This window comes from Chaetura pelagica, unplaced genomic scaffold, assembly GCF_000747805.2.
Source record: "Chaetura pelagica isolate M959 unplaced genomic scaffold, ChaPel_1.0 scaffold127, whole genome shotgun sequence".
Lineage (NCBI taxonomy): Eukaryota > Metazoa > Chordata > Aves > Apodiformes > Apodidae > Chaetura > Chaetura pelagica.
In genome coordinates, this window is record NW_009953923.1 from 2,257,760 (window position 1) to 2,278,523 (window position 20,764).

Below are 20,764 nucleotides of genomic sequence, written 5' to 3' on the forward strand. Positions count from 1 at the left end.
ATATTTATATATATATATATTATATTTTCCTTTGATATTTTGCAATGTTTTTTTCACTGTTAATTTTTACACCATTCTGACCCCCCTTAGTGAACATACGATCTGAGTGAAGTCAGGGTAAATATATATTGAAATTATCTGAGTCAGCTGCAGACTTCACTGTCAATGTGCTGATAATGATTTTTGTTCTTAAGATGACTCCAGAGATAAAAGGACTCATTTTATGTGATGAAAATAACTTTCCTATAGGATGTTTGGGAGGATGCAACAAAGATTCCTTTAGCTATCCAGATGTTTAAATATCAGATAAATTCACTCGCCTCTTCACAAACACAGATACATAGGCTTTTTATGCAGAACTCTGTGTTAGTAGAGAAGACAGATTATCCTTAAATAAGCCAACCATTTTAATCATGCTGCATTCCTAAATAGCCACAACCTTTCAGCAAGAGCACTGACAAGCTCAACAACACATATTTTGATCCTCTGGATGCCTGTCTGTGACTCATTTTCCTCTTCAGGGACATCTGGGTGGACTGGAGAAACACATCATGAAGCAAGAACTGGAGATGGGGGCTTAGATCTAAGGTGATGTGTTTCCACACAACACTGAAGGCTCAGTGCCCACCTGTCAAATTACATTTGAGATAAAATCTACTATCACTGTATTGACTCCATTAGGGCAGTCTTTAACACAGCTCAGATTTTTACTTTGATTCACCAGAGGCAGGTGCTCGATTAATTTCTATAGGTCTACTCATGTTTGATGTTAACTGTTTAAGTAGATTGCTAAATCAGTTAGGGATAGTCAATGGATCTCAGGTTAAAGCTGTACTGCAACAGACTCCAGGTCTGCTGGAACATACCCAACACAGAAATGGCCTCTGTAGGGTGCATTGCAACAAAAGAAGTACGTGGATTTTTGGAAGCACAGTATTAGGAAGGGTGGCCTTTAAAAAAACCCAAAGGCAATGCCTCCCCCAAAAGAGTAAAGCAAAAGATAAGTCTTTAACTGTGTTCTCAACAATCATATTTGCTCAGAGGACAGTTTACATCACATTATTTACTAACAGGTAGTATTAATTAGAAAATCACTGGGCAACACTGCAACACTGGGCAGAAAATACGAAAGCACTCATTTCTCTTTACAGGAGGGTTTTTCTATATTTTTGGGTGGTTTTTGTTGCTGTAAGTAATTTATATATTTATTTTTATAAAGTAAACCCAGTTAGTGAAAATTATTTATGTTCCCTTGCTACTATACCAACAAAATTAAATCCAAGTTCCTGCATGATGTGACATGTAAACCATTTGTGCTGAAGTGACTGCCAGAAATGGATGGAAAGTTTTTATCCTGATGAAGCACTCAAATAAAATGCTAGTGTAATCTAAAATTATTTACTGACAGTAACTACAGAATTTTTTTACTTCTCTTATTAATCATCAATTTAGCCAAGCCTAGTATTCAACAACTTAAGAGTATCAGCAGAGAAAGTGATGTGTTTTCCCTTCTGATGTTCAGTACATCTGAAAACAAGTGTTGGGTTTGTTTTTTTTTTTGAAAGGAGGACATAAAACAATTTTGTTTGCATTTTAAGGAAAAAAATCTCATCATTAGTCCTGCCATCTAAGGTAAAGCACACATGTTTTCAAAGAAAGTATTATGAGCATGTTACAAACACTAACATGTTACCAGTTTCATTCAAATCCTGATGCAGGTCAGGTTTTAAAAGCTGGACAGCCTCAGCTCCAACTAAATGCTGTGATCACAACTGAGTGCCCTTAGAATTCTCCTGTGCCATGATTCAGCTTAATTTCATTTTTTTAAGGCAGTTAGAACTCAACAAAACCAGAAAAACAGCTTATTTCCCTTCCATAATATAACTTCAGATTTTCCAGACAGCCTCGTGTTCCTTTGCTCAGAGAAAGTTAGAACTGAGTGCCCATTTTTCTGCACCAGGAAAAAAAAGTAACAGCTCATTAGCTTTTTCTATCAAACTCTACAATTACACAGTCACATCAATCCACCTCCTCTGTCCTACGGAGCTTCTCTGTTATCACAAAGCCTATTCAAAATTTCCCTAAGGGCCAAGACCAGCACTTGAAAAAGAGTCTAATTTTGTACAAAACCAGAAGTGTGCCCTATTACCCACCATCTGAGCCATTCCTGCCTGACCTCGTTCTTTCTAGGGCTGTTATTTCAGACCTGTATCACTTCTCAGTCTGACCACAGCTGGGAGCAGTGATCTCCACCTCCACTCTGCTCCCCTCCACCCCCCAAGCCTGTGCAACATTAGTTTGAATCTTTTATTCATTCACTGACAGAAGTATCAAGAGGTTTCTTTAAATGACAGCAATATGCCCGGATGACTGATCTGCCAGAAGGAAATAACTGGCTATCAGTGAGAGAGATTGCTTTGAAGTCACTATTTGCAGCACCCGGGGTACTCGGGTCGGATCAGTTTTTACTTGATTACTTTCATGGCAAGCTCTTTTTGTCCCAGCTGAAGAATTTCTTTGTAGGCAATGACAGAGGATGCATTTTGGGAATGATCTGATACTTCAAAAGATGATTCTTGTAGTTTATCTTGCAGTAACCTTCTCTTCTGAAGGAAATGCTGCAGAGCCCTTGTGCTGATCACAATGATAGCACATGCTATGTGCCTTTTATCACTGGGCTGTCTGCACTATCACTTTTCAGCATAACTCCAAAGCAAACCCTTGCAAGTTAGGACTTTTATTAATTGATACATGTGTAGATATATGCTGTCTTTTGTAGCACAACATTTTTTTTTTCAAACACTTCAAAACAAAGCTGGTCCTGTTCAAGTCAATGAAGTTTACTCACTGCCTGGTAAACAATTGCAATTTAGACTATTCGGGAATGACAAAGTCAATAATATCTTTACATTTAAAACCCAGAAGCTTTTGTTTTGTTTTGTTATAGTTTTGTTTCCTGTACTGAGTTTCAACAGAGGAAAACAAAGAGAAGAATTTGCACACCTAAGGAGCTAGCAAAAGGTAAAAGTTACATTCAGAAAAGAAAAACTGATAGCCTGTGCCAGCTGAGCCACACTTAGTAAAATTTTCAAACTGGCACTCATTCCATAGGAGCGATGAAGACCCACATTTAAACCATACCACATTATCACACTGTAAGCAACACTCCTCTCTAAGTTTCTACACAACCAGACAAACACTAAGTGCTTTAAAACCAATACATTTTTAACTTAAAAAAGCCCTACTCATTTTTTTTTAAAATAAGAAAATAATGATATATTAAGTTCTAGATGTAAACGTCATTATTCAGACGTATGCCCATAGACTTTGTCATTGGTCACTGAATAATTCAATTATTTTAATACTCTTTTTGCATAGGTGCAAGATCAATTGAATACCTGCACAAACACAGTACAAACCTGCACATGGAAAATCCCTTAGTCTGAACAGCTCCTGTCCACAGCAGTGCTAAGGGTACCAGCTAAAGGGTTTTGAAACGCGCTTGCTAGCTCCCAAGTATGAGATGCTGGAGCATATGCATCCTCTTTGCATAGCAATTCTGGCAATGCTCTTTTACAAGCAGCTCTTTTTTACAATGCTCTTTTTTACAAGCAAAAACATACAAGTATGTTTTTGCCTCAGTAGATACACTCTTTTTTTCTGGGTCTTCTGACCTTGCTTCCTATGCAGGCAACATGATAATGGGAAAACCCCTGCTTAGTTCTGTAAATATTCTTTCCTTGGTTAAAAAAATGCCCTGCTGGAAGCCTTAAAACACTCTGCAATTTTAGCTTAAAGAATTTTATTTATGGATCAATAGAAACATGCATTGAAGCCGTTACTGACTGATAACTGGGAAATTACAAATTATAGCAATTCAGGAACAACCCTTCTTTCCTTTTCTTCAAAGCTGTTTTGAGTTACATGATCAACCCTCACTAAACTCAGCAAAGATTCTTCCAGTTTTGCATTAGGTTACATCTTACAGGCAATGAAAAAAACCAGCTTCAAAACACAACTTTACATATGCTTTATGCAACAAGGATACTTTCTTATGTTTAAGAAGATTATTATATCATTTTCTGTTGCTTCCTTCCTTCATTCACACTGAAGCTGGAACACAGGATGTCATAGTTAAATCACATAATGATGAGAAGACTCTTACAGTAACTAATTATAGCAATGGATTGCTTTTTATCAAGCTGAGCCACACTAACTTCTACAGTAAAATACAAAATTGACTCCTTTCAGTTTCTTTTCTCAGCAGTTCTCCCTTTCCTGTCTTTAGCGTAAGTGATACTGTCATGGCAGTTCTGATACTCAGATTAGAAAATGGAAACAATAGAATTAATGAGCAGGCAACAAAAACAAATTAAACCCTACGCACATGCAGCATGGATACTCTTCAATACAGTTCAGAGATGCTGTGCCAAACAGCAACTGATTCTGGAGGCAGGGCCAGCAAGTGGTCAAATAGGGTCAAAAAGCAAGGAGCTGGCAAAGATTGTCTACCACCATTAATGCAGGAAAGAGCCAGACCTTCTGGGAGAGAGCTCATGCCTGAGCCAAGGACAACCAGGAGAGCTGCTGTGAGAGGGGCAACAGTGGCAGGGGGTGTAGAGATGCTGGAAGTGCTCTTTAACAGTTGGCTTGGGTGATTTTGGCTGCCAGATCCACTTGAGCTGCCTCCAACACAGTGCTGTTTGGAATTGTTCAGTAACATATGGTAGCAAGCACTGGACCCATATTTACAGAGCTGGAAAACCAGAGGGATGACACAGTGGCATTTTCAGAAACAACTATGTATTTTTTAAGGCAAGAAACCTGGGGATCAACAGGAGTTTTATCCTAAAATAGGCATTTCATAAACTTACACCCTAACTGTTTGGCTTAAGGTGCAAAAGAAGTCACTATCACAACAGAAGCTAGACTGATGGAGTTTCAGAAAACAAGCACATACCTATCCTTCAGTAATCAGTTATAATTTAATTTAGAACCAGGAATCAGTAATTGGTAACTTGCACAAAGCAATCACAACAACTTCAATCCTGGCCAGAAAGCAAATGTTTTCAGAGACACATGTAACTTCAACTGCAGAGATGGTTTTAGCAGCAGCATCATAATATGGATAAAAAGCCAGGAACATAGAGAGTAAAGCATGCTGGTGCATTAAAAAAAAAAAAAAAAAAAAAAACCCCCAGAAACTTACCACTGAAGTAAGAGCCATCTGAAAACTGTAGATTCGTGCAAGGCCAAAGTCAGCTAACTTTATCTGCCCGCTGCTGGTTACAAGGATATTTTGGGGTTTCAGGTCCCGATGCACCACACGATGTGAATGCAAAAAATCCAATCCCCGAAACAGCTGAAGCATCATATCCTAAATATAAAGTAGAAATCAATATGCAATTATCAAGGTAAGGTGGCAAAATGTAAATTCCCTGTCATGATCTGCAAAACTCATTTAATAAATATTGACTTAAATATGTGTACAGAAGATAAAAACAACTATTCATATAAAATGGACAGGATGTAGAAAAACCTCCAGAAACTTACCACTGAAGTAAGAGCCATCTGAAAACTGTAGATTCGTGCAAGGCCAAAGTCAGCTAACTTTATCTGCCCGCTGCTGGTTACAAGGATATTTTGGGGTTTCAGGTCCCGATGCACCACACGATGTGAATGCAAAAAATCCAATCCCCGAAACAGCTGAAGCATCATATCCTAAATATAAAGTAGAAATCAATATGCAATTATCAAGGTAAGGTGGCAAAATGTAAATTCCCTGTCATGATCTGCAAAACTCATTTAATAAATATTGACTTAAATATGTGTACAGAAGATAAAAACAACTATTCATATAAAATGGACAGGATGTTCCTAGAACTAGCTGACTTCAACAAGTGTCCTTATCAAGTTAATGTATTGCTTCTAGTTGAATTATTTGAGGTTGATTGATAGAAGTATGAAGATTGGTCAACACACTTAAAAGAAATAGCAAAAGCATGTCTGTAAATCCAGGGACGACTTCAAAATAATGTTGTCCAAGTAAGAAAAATACCTAGCAACTTTCTTCTCTTAATTTTAAATCACACAGCACTTTGCATCTCACAAGTTTATGCTTTATCCTCCCAAAGTGAAGTGAAATTTTATCATTAACTTCAACACATGGATGTGTCTGTTTCAATCAGAAAAGCTATTTAAATGACATATTAACCAGGATTTAATGTTACAGAGGGAAAAAGTTAGGAAAATTTCTTGTATAGAATTTACTAGATTAGGACAGAAGTTACCTTTAGAACAAAGTTTAGCACTAAATCAGTGTAATAACAATAAGTAACAGTTCTCATTTTGCTGTTTTCTTACAGAGATCCAATCTTCTATGACATTTCCACAGCTGAAGAAACTATTTCTTTTTACTCATGTTTTCACATTAATCTTAGTAACGTGAAAGGAATGAACCAACAGACTCAAAACTAAATACTAGAAATCCCCTGGATTCCAAATTAGAAGGACACTTGTGAACTTGAAAACTGTATTTGTAAAATGGGCAGGTACAAGAAGATGCTGCAACAAGTAAGGAAAAAAAGGGATAAAGAAAAAAAGTGTGTATGCTGTAAGTTGATAAAACTCCAGCTCCGTGTTTGCTGATGACATATGCTTTTTCCACAAACCATGCAGCAGGGTGTTTGCCAATCCTGTTATTAGAAAACAAAAGTATTATAAAATGTACAGCTACTAAGGCTGGGAGCTGTAATCTGACCTCTGATAAAACATGGCCAGAGACTATAGTTATGTCTGACAAATAGTAGTAACAGTGGCATGCTCCTAAAGGCCTCAGTTTTTATTTGAAGACCCTGATGGTGGAGATACTACCATGGAACTATGGATGCTGTGACAGCATTTAATTATTATCACCTCTGACGGATTGTGGTAAACTGAGAACCCCATTTTGTGCTAGCTGATGCCTTTTATGCCTTTTTCTTCCTTGGGAAAAACTGAGATCTGATAATTTTGGTAACTAGTTTTAATAGGGTTTGATCCTTTAGAACATATATACAAAGTGTACTGGATCCTCTTGCATTTATATAATTTCACTTTGCTGTTCAGAAATACATGGAAGAGCTAGGGCTACAGCTCTGCAGGTTTCAGGCACTAGCAGAATTAACACATCACACCTGCTCATTCTGTGCTATTGTAACTTAAGTCAAATTGCACCAGCCTTTAGATCAGTCTTGCAGATGTCAAGAACATGCCAAGAACATTAAAGTGTGCAGTTATCCTAAGTATGTACTTCATGGTTTCACTGAATTTGGTCTATTTTTTGTATTCCAAGTAGACATAATATCAAAATAAGAAAATAATTTAAAGAACTTCAGGATTAGTCAGTAGACCCTGGCGAGTCCCTTTTTAGTGACAGTTCTGCATCCTACTCATTTGTCAAGTATGTAAACTCATTCCTGCAGTTACCAAATGTATCAATAATATTTTTTTCCCTATGACTGATGTTGGTTTTGTTTCCACTTTCTTCCTCAAGCTCAGCAATTGCAATTCTGCTCTGCTAGTTGCAAATTGCAACCAATACCTTCAGATTCTAAATTCAGAGTATTCTTTCAGGGACAGGTAAAAAAACCAACAACTTTAAAATGGAGACTGGTATATCTTTCCCTCCCTCCCCAGGACACAGAAGATGAGTATTACTTGCTGAAGTTGTCTCCACACACAAAAAATGACATGTCCCACAGAGAAGTGTATCAGGGAAGTGTATAGTTAAAAGGTATTAGAAAGAAGGAGGAAAACTGCTGAAAAAAATGCTGTATTTGCTCTTCCAGGAAATTCATAGTCTATTCAGGGTATTCCTAGTATTCATTTTGGACTGTTGATTATGTTCTTTTGCTATCCCCTACTACTTACTATTATGTGTATGAACAGATTTCAGTTCAAAATTATCTTGGAAGAACAGCCCAAAGATTCAGGTGTGTAAAGAAGGTACTTTTATGTAAAAAAACCCCACATTTGCTATTTGTGATTCATTATTGTCCTGTTTTAAATTCTCAGCCAGTTAGAAAAAGAGCAGAAACCAAAATCACATCACAAAGGCCTATTCCTATGCACTTTAAATACAGAATACCTCATCTGTCCAGCTCAGAATTTGATATTTGCTTGCACAAATAGATTTTTAATATAAAAGCAAGCAAAAATGAGAGCTTTCAAATCCGCTTTTTCCCCATAATGATTAATTTTGTGTTGTACATAAGCCTAGCAACAAACATTAGCTGTCATGTTCAGAAAATGACTTTGTAGTCTTAGTCAGCCACTTGCAACAAAACATCAGATTCAATCTGGTCTGTGTGTTTTCTTTGATACCATAACTAATATGGTAGCAAATTGCATGAAGGCTGTAAACATGCACAAGCCAGATCACTAGCTAATTAAATTAGGATAATTCCATCCATCCAACGGAAATGCATCCATTTTTATTAATGATGATTACCCAGTGTTATCTCAAGCACCAGGATCTAGAAATAAGTGCAAGACAGCCTACATGTGCCTCAAGGATTAGTTTGTTCCATGTCTGCGTTTCCCTGAGAAATTTTCTGTGGCAGCTAAACATACCAGATTTTGGAATTACAGTTAAAATCATATTTCAAAAGTTAATTGAAAAATTATCAGTCTTTTGACAAACAGAAAGATAAATTTCTTATCAGACTTGAGGAACAAGCTCTAATGAGTCATGATCAAATCTTTGCTATCTTTATCCCATTGTCTTTGGATATTGTATGTTTACAACCATGGACACAGAAAAGCACCTACTGTTTCAGATTAGAGATTCCTGCGATGCTTCTAATATCACGAAATCTACAATGGTTGTTACTCAAGTTAAATATATATACATTATTCCACTGTGATTACTTTAAGATTATTATGGCTTTACAATGTTTTTTGTTTTCAGGCTACATTTTCAATGTGGTTTATGCACAAATCTAAAATACTTATTGGTAACTCGGTTGAAAACTGAGCTATTTTGGGATGCAATGAACAAATACACTTGCCTTAGAGGCAAATACGTAGCTTTAATTTTGTAAAAGCCTCCTTATGGAAACAGTTAAGAGTAAAATGTGTTACGGAAATGCTGCGTCTTTTCCATGTTCTGCCATATAAGGTATCAGTGATGGCATTGCTCAGTCTGTATTTACAGTACAGAATTTTATCAGTACTGAATGTCAGGACCAAACTACTATGAACTTTTCAAGCAATACCATATTGTGGCATGAGCCTCAAAAATACGCAGAAATATGTCCTGCATATTCTGCCTCTGGTGTCAGCGAGGACGGGGACAGCCTCAGGTGAGGCTGAGCAGCTTGTTGCTGCCTCTGCCCAAGGCCAGCTTCACAGCTCACACTTCCTAACCCAGCAAGAGCAGAAAGCCCTGATCTGCTACAGACTTTTGCCTCCTCCTTGTCCTATCCCCTCCTGACCGTATGCTTCACTGACCCCTCTTAACCCTCCTCCAGCTTCTGACCCATAAATCTCTTCCAAACCACTGGTTTTCAAAATACCATTCTGATCCTTGACGAGACACCCACCATCTTGACTTCCAGCTACCAGACCTGTCAGCTGCCTGCAGGAACTTGTTTAAGGCCAGACAGATCCTCTGAGGACTCTGCCTGCCTAATCCAAAAGAGGACGGGCATGGCTGCCAACCAAAAAATTCACATGCCTGCTCAAAGAAAACAGAAAGGATGGAGTTGCTTGGGGTGCTGATGCCCAGGTGCTGGCAGCCAGGGCTGCAGGGGCCTCTGTCCGGGGAGACCTAGGGCTGCCCCGTGCCAGACACAGCTGGTTCCAGCTGCTCAGTCAGACCCACCACAGGGCACAGCTGGGCCTGAGAGCCAAGATGGTGGTGCCCCTGTGAAAACGGATTTCAGAAAGGGCAGAAAAGGCTGGAGGGCAAGAGGAGGAGGGAACAAAAGGATTGAGAAACAGCACAGGTAACACCAAGGTGAGAGGAAGAAGAGGAGAGCAAGTGGATACTCCATGGTGGACCAGATATCCACACTGCAGCCACTGAGGACCTGCACTGGAGCACGTGGATATTCCTGAGGGAACTGCAGACTGTGGAGAGGACCTATGCTGGAGCAGGTAGAAACTGTGAGGAGGAAGGAGCAGCGGAGAGGAGCTGCTCTGGGCTGACCAGAACCCCTCACAGCCCGTGCCTCTGCACTGCTCAGCATGGGGAGAGTCAGGTGTGATGTGGAGCCCACAAAAAGGAAGGGGAGGGTGTTCTTTGAATGTTTGCCTTTTTTTTTTCCACTACCCAAATTAGCAATTAAATTTGTATTGTAATTGGCATTAAATTAATTTTCCCCAAGGCAAGTCTGTTTTTGCCTATAATGGAAAGCAATCTCCCTGCTTATCTCAGCCCATGAGCTTTATTTTCTGCATCCATCCCGCTGAGGCAGGGGAAGTGAAAAGGCAGAGGGGAGGGTGGACAGGAGCCTGGCTGTTGAGCCAGGCTAATCCACTGCTGTGGTAAAGGTATAGATGTTAGAATTTGTCTTTGTCAAGGGGGATATAGTGCGATGCAACCTGAAGGAGAACACCAAGAACAATGTCTTCAGAGAACACATGCACCCAGAGGTAAAATACTCAACACACTCATAAGAATGGCTGCTCATTATGTCAAGTGCACATTTTCCCTCCATTGACTAGTATGTGAAGAAAGAAAAACCTTTAACCAGATTGCCCTTGCTCATGGTGACAGGATACCAAAGAAAGTAAGTGTCTGGAAGCTCACAAATATACTTGGTTGTATTACTAAATAAAAGCAACACAGTACAGATTCTTGTCAACTACAACAGGCTCTATAAATGTGTACTAATGCACAGGCTTTAAATGTTTTTATGTTTGTTTTTTTTAGTTTTTTGTCTCTTTTGTTTCTGTTTTTACCTATTTTCCTCTTCCTGCTCAATTTCTGGGCTAACATTTGGTAAAACACAACAATCCTTTAGAATCTCCTATTGTTTCTCCTGCTCCTCTGTGGAGTATCTCATGCACCTGCAAAACAACCTGCATCCTTCACCCAGTTTCTATCCATTTGTAACTTTTTTTTTTCTTTTTGCTGAGCTGAATGGAATGTCCCTATTTGGGTGTCAGGTGTTGGGATACTCATCCTGAACATTTCCTGTAGGAGTATTTGTGTAAGAGACAACCACAAGTGTAAACAAAGGGGACAAGTTTTGGACCCCAATGTGTAATGAATCAGCCAAGCTAGTCTGCTGAAAAGGCTCACTGCCTCTCACTGAACAGCAGGACCTTCTCCGAGCAGAAGAGCAGCAGGATGAGGCTCCCTTCTTATCCTACAGAATTACACAAAACCCCTAACTATCAAGTTGCTTTAGGTTTAAGGGGAGTTTTTTTAAGCATGCTGGAATGAAAGCTTAAAGACTTTTCACATTCTCTGGGGCCTATTTTTGAAGCAGAATAATTACAGTACTTCTATGGTTATACTTTGAAACAAACAGTCAACATTAATTAATGCCAAAAAAACAATGGCATCCCTGAGGAATTACACAGTACAGATACATGAATAGCAAAAGACATGATTAATGTTGTTACACTGAATCCCAAAGGCATTAGTAATAATATAATGACTCCCTGTTAAATGCAAGGGGTCTTTTTTGTTTTGTTTTGTTTTGTTTTTTAAATCTTGCCCTCATACTGGACTGAGAACCCATCACACCAGCCTATCTAGAATGCCATGACTGTGATGGTGGGGGCAGAGAAGCAATGAGATGCTTCCCCATGCAGCCAGCTGGGTGCAGCAGTTGGGACACACCAAGAGGCAGACAAATCCCTGCCCTTGTGCCCTTCTTCTTCTCTCAGGAGAATTCTATTCTGATCGGTCTCCCTGCAGGGCATTCAGAAAGGGGAGGAGGAGGTTGTGCTCTCTGCCTTCACCTAGCCACACTACACCCTCTCAGGAGTCACCCACCATCCAGCCCAATATACACTCAGGATATAGGCTCTTGTTTTTCCTTATATTGGGTAGCAGTTTATCTCAGAGTAGTCATATTGCTTTCCATGAAAGTATTCACAGGGTAAGGGCTGTCCCTCAAAAGAGAAGACTGCTGTGCTATTCCTGTTAATTAATTAAAGAGTACCAAGAGAACGTGAACTTCACAGCATGTTCAATTTAAATATGTTCACTGTTGTGATAACAGAACAATAAATCCAAATGACCCATTCACTTAGTCCTATTAATCAGCCTTACTGTACAAGATAAAATGTTCATTTTCTGTTCACAGAATAATATGCTGTGCAGAGAGAAAAATACAGCAAATTCATTTAGTGTATTATTTGCAGAAGGGAACTAATATCTGCCAAGCACATACAAGGGATTGGTCTAATTATTTGTTGGTGTTTTGTATGCTGCTACCTCAAATATAAACAATTGTTGAAAATTAATTAACAAATTTATTTATATATATATATAGAATATAAAGTAAATATTTATATATTTGAATTATAAAACAATTTTACTCATATCAAAGATGCTTTAATACACTTAGAGTAGATTAATTGATATTTTAAAATATATTCTGATAAGCAGTTTTTAAACTACTTTTTAAACTCTATTTTAAACTACTTCTATAAGAAAGAAAACATAGCTCAGACAAGTGATTCTGAATTATCCATTTGTTAGGATGAAGGACCCTACAGACATGCACAATCTGAAATTTGCATGTATCTATACAAGCATTTTACTGTTTCGAATAATCCCATTGTTATCCATAGCAGTCCACTGCAAAAGTATTGACATGAACATAGTTACATTGGTTTGGGGTTCTTTCGGTTGTTTGTTTTTTTAGTGGCTAAAAAAGTCTGCATAACAATTTGAAAGATACAATGCCTGAAGGACCAGTCTCTCTAAAACACAGTTTTGAAAACTGTTTTTTGTTGCTATCAGAAGTAGTAAGGTAACCAAGACTATAAATTCTTAAATAAATTACTAAGTAATACAATCAGTCAATCAGTTAACAGCCAATCTAGTAAAACTTGCAAATGTCACTATTATGTACAGAGGAGCTGCCTGTATGTTATGAACATTATCATAGAATCATAGAATGCCAGGTTGGAAGGGACCACAAGGATCACCTGTCCAACCTTTCTAGGTACTATTGTAATTTATACGAGATGGCTCAGCACCCTGTCAAGCTGAGACTTAAAACTGTCCAGTGTGGGAGAATCTACCACTTCCCTTGGGAGACTATTCCAATGTTTGACTCATGGTGAAAATTTGCCTCTTGTGTCTGATCAGAATCTTGCCAGAAGCAACTTGTGCCCATTACCCCTTGTCTTTTCCATGTGATTCCTTGTAAATAGCGAGTCTACATTTCCTTGGTAGCCACCCTTTAAGTACTGGAACATTGTAATAAGGTCTCCCTGAAGCCTTCTCTTCTCAAGGCTGAACAAACCCAGTTTTCTCAGCCTCTCCTCATATGGCAGATTCTCCAGTCCTCTGATCATCCTTGTGGCCCTTCTCTGGACCCTCTGCAGCCTGTCCGGATTCTTTTTGAAGAGCAGGGACCAAAACTGAACACAATACTCCAGGTATGGTCTGACAAGCGCCGAATAGAGCGGGATGATGACTTCTTTATCTCTGCTGGTGATGCCCTTGTCGATGCAGCCCTGCATCCTGTTGGCGTTCTTTGCTGCTGCACCACACAGTTCACTCATGGTGAGCCTGTTACTCACCAAGACCCCCGGTCCCTTTCCAAGGGCTGCTCTCCAGCATAACATGTCAGTCTCAAGCCAAAGTACCACAACCACGTGCAAGATTCAGGAAAAATTAAACATTTTAAGTGAAATATAAAGGTCCATGGTAATCTCTGAAAAAGTTGGAGGCTTAACAACGCTATTGCACTGCGTAAGTTTATGACTGGATTTTATGCATGTATAGAAAAGTTTTCAGTATACTGAGGCACTGACTTCCTTTTGTTGTCATGCTCTTGTTTGCAGCTTGAATTCAATTCATAGGCACCACAGCAGGTTTAACATGTTCTAGTCCCTTTGCTTAAACTCACCCAACCCAGAAGGGCCTCACTGAATTTTTACTTCTGCAGGAGACCCTGACCAACCATATTTTGGAGTGCTCCAAATACTCCCAAACACCAGCAGCAAAGGCAACATAATGAAGATTAGATCGAGACAAACAGATGCACCTGATTCTGTTCAAGAACCTGTTCTGAGTAACCTTCTGTCTGCTCTCCTTAAAACAGAGACCTGGATTAATATTTTAGAGGTCTTTAAAAGTTTCAGTCTTGGTACATACCTGTTCTACCAGTATGCTGCCAAATTTTCATGCTGATCTCAGTAGTTGTGAACCAAAGACCCAATTCAGTATATGAAATGTGTACTTAACATCTGTGGGAAGCACATGTGCATAAACATACACATGCACACATGTGGATGCATTTCATTATGGGCAGGTAAATATTAATTTAAATATCTGTAAGTCTTTCCACATCAATTTCTCATTTTATAGCTCAGCACTTGTCAAGTCAATTTGCAATACAGATCTTTCAAGTTTTACTTTATCAGTTGCTATTTTTCATATTTGATGAGAAGAATTTCCATGACTGAAAGGAAATATATATAATTATTGCCTTGTTTACTTATTTACAGTGATTAAATGTACCTAATATTCCTATCTAAGTGGAATTACCAGTCATGCAAATGAAACACATAACATTTTCTATCTGCCTACTGGTATTTTAAAGATAAAATTAATGCAAATTAAATGAGAACAGAGGGGAAATTTGTTTTAACAATTTGACAGAAATTGGCAAATGTGGCACTGTTACCAAGATCTGTCCCAACGGCAAATTTTTTACAGCAGGTGAATGTAACTTTGTGATTAACTTTTTCACTTCTCAAACCTTTCCACTCTTTGTGCCCAGTATAAAAAACAATAGAAGGCACAGCTCGTAACAGAATTTATAGATCTGAGCCTAGATAAGCAAATTTTTTTTCCCCCTGAATCTCTGGATAATATCATCATAGTTTTGTACACACACAAGTACTTTATGGGAAATTTATTTTATTTATTACAAGCTTTTCATAAAACTGTACTGGAGATAGTGGTCTCTCACTGCTCATCCTGGTTTGACAGTTGTTACCCACTCTGTTCTTTTATTCCTCATACCATCTGAAAAAGAGAGGAAGACTAAAATGAACCAAAAAATCCTCCAAACTCTTTACTGGCTCACCCAGTTGGTAGGCCCCATACAAATGACTTGAAACAGCATCTGTGATTTGTATGCATTGGCTTTGAAGCCCCTTCTGGCACAAGCATGGGGACTGACACCTGTTGAAATTACGTATCTAAGGGTCTCATCAGTTCAATCTGGATAGCTGGGGCACAGCTGCAGTTTGAAACCTGGAGCACACTTTTCATATAACTTCAGCTTCTTTAATGGTCACTTTTCTCAACAAGGCAAGTCATCCTTCCTTTGACTGATACTGTGATCCTCTTCCTTCTAGGGTAAAACCCAGACTTGCACTTCACTAAACCAGCCTATTCTGAAGCACTGTGTATACTCCCCGATCTCTGTCACCTCTCAATACAGCTTAGTGCTTTCAGTTTTTAAAGAAGATTTTTGATTGCTTCTAAAAGTATGCATTTCCTGCTCTCTTCATGGGATATCCTCACCATTTCCTCTTCAAAGACTTTACTTATGCAATCCTATGCTGTATTTTGGGACATCCTAAGCGTATCATCATTTTTTGCAATCCTTGTGGAAGCTCTCCTAACGTAATCAGAGAAATTAGTCCACCCAGAACATCTATAAAGCTGGATTTGACTCCCCTTAACTACTTCAGTATGCTTCTGACAAGAGTTCACAGAAGTCAGTCTCACTCCCTGCCAGAATCTACAAACTACAGTAAATTATCAACCACTGACAAGCCAATTCTCCAGTGCAGCACACTCTGGTCCTTACGAGGAACGCACCAACAAACCAACTTCCCTAGAGGAGAACACTTCTCAATCAGCACTATAGCTACTTACCAGCATCTTCATGACACTGTTGGTCATTCTACCTCTTTTCAATTTACTCAAGACTTCATGAAGAGTTAAAAATATGGCAGCCAACATTCCCTGCTAACAGGAAAGACACATTGCTGTGGGGCCCAGATCTCAGCTTCTCCTTCCCTGCAGCTGTCTGTGGATAGCAGCTAATTGTATCCATTTTTTTTAACCTCAGGGATAATGTCTGGAGGGGACCAAGTGCCACAAGCTTAATTTTTTTTTTATTTTTTTTTTTAACGGTCATTTCCTCTCTGGTGTAACTTGCATGACAGCATGTGACAAGCAGAAATTAATGGGGACACTGCTGTGCCAATACCTCTTGAATTGCTTTGACACTGGCTGCAGGCTGCCTGCTTGGCCACCCAGCCAAGACCTCACATGAAACGTGGCAAGGGGCCCACAGCTCTATTCACTAAGAAGCCAGCTGGTCAGTGATTAGAAAGCTGAAACAATGCTGTGCACATACATCAAGAAAAATGCTTTACAAACAGCATCGGACTTTGGAGGTAAAGTCTCCAAGAAGAGTAAATCTGTAAATTTTCTTGTGGGGACTGTTAACTTAAGCTAACATTAGAGATAATGTGGAAGGCCCTGGAAGATGACTGCCCTACACTGTCACCTGTGCACAAGACAGACTAACCTCAGAACAAAGATTAACATCTTACTATGCTGAAAATCAGGTGCAAACAGCTTAGACCACATGGATTCTGGTCCAGAGGTGCATTCAAATTATGTGAATACATAGAGATTTATGACAGACTATTCTTCCTAATGGTCTATCAACACCTTGGCAACATTACTGACATTTCTGCAGAAATCCTCATTGGATTTGTCTGCAATGCCATCGAGAAGGCTGACATTTGTTTATATGATGATACATAACAACAAAGGATGAGACTTCAGAAGTATCCCAGGGGATCTGGATGACCAGATCTCCTACAGCCAAGGCAGCTTTGAACATTTCAGCCAAGACTTTTTTGAAAACTGTCAAATCCTTGGCTAGACACAAAAGGCTCAAGAAGACTGTTCCTTTAATTTCTCTCTCAGTTATTTTTTTTAAACAGTAACCACTAAAGATGCATGGGTTCTTTATGGAACACCTGCATGGCAACAAGAAAATGAGTTATGCTTTTTTAAAGCTGAGAAAAAAGCAGTCAATAGGATACTACAGATTAGAAACCCAAACATTATTTAAAATCAATAGGACTTGGAAACCTAATTCCTATGGCTCTTTCAAAGTTATACACTCAGTCCAGCAATTTTTGTTTAATACAAAACTTGTTTAAACTTCTTGTAACTCAGGCCTGCTCCATTTCCTGAAATACAAGGAAATGTATTTTGTGACATACACTGATACATAAGAGCTCAAGGCACTGTAGAAGAGGCTGACAGGCTAGCAGAGTCAGTTTTTGTGAATCAGAAATTTGGGCTACTGTAGAGTCTGGACTTTGGGCCTAGTAAATTTTAATTGCTTCTATTATTAAAAAGTCTAGAAATTCAGCATGTTAATGAATGGCACTTGCACATGAAAGAAGATGATGGCCTCATATTAGGCACATCAAATCCCAATGAAGTTACTGGGACCCTGTCCACCCATTTTCAAAGATCTGAGCTGGTCCCACTGCTTTTTAGTATTTCCATTCTCTTCCTACACTCATTGGAACCAGAAGGACCTTCAGAGAGATGCAGCCAACCTTCTCTGAGACCAGCCTTCTCGGCTCTGGTGTCAGCATGACACCAGCCTTTGAGATTCAGCCATTCTCTAGAGTTAGACACTCTTTTAATAAATAGTTAACAGTTTTTATTAAAGATGTGAACACAGAGGAAAGTAAGAGGACAATCCCTTCCTAACCTCTCCAGGGAATATATAATAAATAAAGGTCAGTTGTGCACTTTTAAAAAGCTACTTTTCAATAGTGTTTTCCACTTGCCAGGTACTTGCATGGCAGAAGTATCGTGATGCTCATCAGTGCTATACAATGGCTCCACATCAGGGTCAATTACTACCTGAGCCCTAGTCACAGCAGTTCATTTAACTTTGCTGTCTCTCTTGCTCCATATTATGGATTCAGGGATAATGGTTAACTACTTCATGAGTGTTGCAAAGATTAACTGGTTAATGTTTGTTAAGTACTCCAAAGATCTAGAATTTGCTTTCAGTTATACAGGCATAAAAACTTTCAAGAAAACTGAGGATATATACAAGAGGAAAGACTTTTTGGATATAAATTAGGGGTAGAAATGGGCTTCAAGTAAGAGTGAGAGGGGACAGTACCCTACTTTGGCAGCTTTGCCAGGAGCCCCAGTCCAAAACTGTACATACAGGTTTGCAATGCATGAATTGTCAGAATAGTTCCCAGGATCCAAATCTTACCGATGCCTTAATACATCTAAATCGAATGTAGGAAAAAAGCTAATTTTCTTGGAAGCATTCAGCAGATTGAGTTGTTCTCTGTACTTACAGTAGCAATTAATATGCAATTCTATTTTGTTGAATTAAAAAATCAATAGCTCTTGAATCAACAGCTTTACAAGTGGAACAGGCAAGCACTTTATCCTACAGACAATGCACACAAGAGGGATTTTGCAAGAAGAGTCAAGCAAGTGCACAAATGTTTTTCAGAAGAAGGATGAGAGGTTTGCCAATAGCACTGACCTAAGGGAATGGGCTGCCCATTCCATTCCACTTACATGGAATCTGTGTCTTACCACTTTCTCCTTTCTTTTCTGATTTCCTACCTTTTCCTTTACGCCCTTTTTTCCTCCCTTCATGCACCCTATTGTCCTCTCCTGCCCCATTCCCAGCTCTGACCCCATTCTTCACGCCTTCACTGCACCCCATCCTACTCAGCCATTTCCTCTCCCACCACACTCAACTCTCAGACCCTGTGGTTATACTCCACCTCTTCAGGTTGCTGGTTCCCATAGAGCAAGGAAGATCAGCAGAAGATGCCAGCTATCAGCATGCATCAGCAGCTCACCTCTGGATTTGAGATATAACCAACTGTAACAGGTATGGATGTGCCTGAGTTGTTTGTTGTGGCTGCAGTGGTGGGACACGGTCCCACACATCTCCCGAGTCTCCCTGAAGTGCCATGGGTCATAGCCCCTCCAGTTCTGATCAAAATGACACTGATTTACATTAGTCTAAATTAGTGTAAACTTTGCCCTGTTTTCTTTTGAACACTTGACTGGTTCTTAAAAAAGGAGGCATCTTCAACTCATAGTGACACAATGAGTGATGAGCCTACTTATTTCTTAATGTTAGCACAATAGACAAGAATCAGCTTTGCTAAGGGGGGTGAGGGTGCAGCTTGGAGATGGGGAGAGGTACAACATGAGAGTCAATAGTCTTCTTGGGAGAGAAGAAGATTGCCCCCAAAGTTTCACAGGCACAATATTCTTTCCCTTTCTCCACCTTCCCAGATGTTAAATAAAACAAACTGTTAAGAAATTTTTAATAAAAGCCAAGGCTATATTAGAAGTCAACTTGTAAAAAGAGCCAGTCAATGGAACAAACTTCTTCCATTAAAGTATCTTTGGAAAGTAAAGTGAACACAAATTATGCACACAACAAAGGTAGCTTGTGATGAATGCATTATTGCTCCTCAAAAGGCCAACTTGTGACAAGCAAAAAACTATGCTCTTGAGTATAAAAGCCAATCTGGAATAGAAAATTACCTCTTATGTATCTTCACTGTAACCATTCATGGAAAACCTATGAGAATAAAACTAGCTGTGATTCAGACAACCTGGAGCACGTGTCTGTGCTTTGCTGAATCAGGCCCTAAAAAGAGAAATCTTTTGTTTTCTCTGTCAACAAAAAAGCCCACATTACAAATCATACAATACAATATCAAACTCTATGTTATTCCAAAATGACAGTCAATTAAGTAGAAACAAACTGTATCTCCAGAAGGGCAAATGAGAGAGGCTAGGGATCACTATCAAAGGACTTCTGTTTTCTTTTGCTTATTAAATAGCAACTGTATTATTTACTGCAGCTTTGCAAGCTAGTGAGCAGCTGGGTGTAACACATTTCCATGCTGTGTAACCTCTCCATATGCTTCGTTAGATTCCTTATCAGGACCAGAAGAAAAGAAATCTCTCTGTTAGCTTTTCCTGTGGCAAAGGAAAAGACAAGATGATGACTTTCCAGCTCATTTCACTTGTACAACGTTCTCATCAATCACCATGGGGTAGGTCTTTGTTATTTTCACTGAAGGACTGCTCTTAGTTTTCTGTCACAATAAAGCGTGACTCCACTAACCAGCAAATCAAGGTTACCTCCACCACATTTGGAAAAGAACAAAATGCAAACATAAGGCTAAAGCTACTTCTGCAAATTTTCCAAGGCCCAGGTTTCACAGACATAAACCTAAGTTGAATTAGGTCTAAATTATTTTCATTGAAATGAAAAATGTTAAAGTCTGAAACACTCAGAGCAGTTGAGGTAAGGAAGCTAAACTAACCATTTCATCAAGAACCCAAAGTTTTCTGCTTGTTTTGCGACTTTCTGCTCCAGAAACCAAGCAAAGAAACTGTGGTTTATTTTTATTTTAAACTCTGTCAAGTATGCATCTCTTTGCAGTTTTGGTTCACTATAGCCCACGCAGCTTGGCCTCTATTCTCCTTTTCCTATGTCTTCAATAAGCCCTATAGACATCAGCAGGA

General features: G+C 39.0%; 1 protein-coding gene across 1 annotated transcript in view; it reads right to left on the reverse strand.

The window, feature by feature from the left end:
* Positions 1–20,764, reverse strand: part of CDK6 (cyclin-dependent kinase 6) — a 125,535-nt gene that overhangs the window by 66,604 nt on the left and 38,167 nt on the right. The window contains exon 3 of the mRNA XM_010001574.1: positions 5,554–5,721. Coding sequence (XP_009999876.1) covers positions 5,554–5,721 — 168 coding nt within the window. The remainder of the gene's footprint in view (positions 1–5,553; positions 5,722–20,764) is intronic.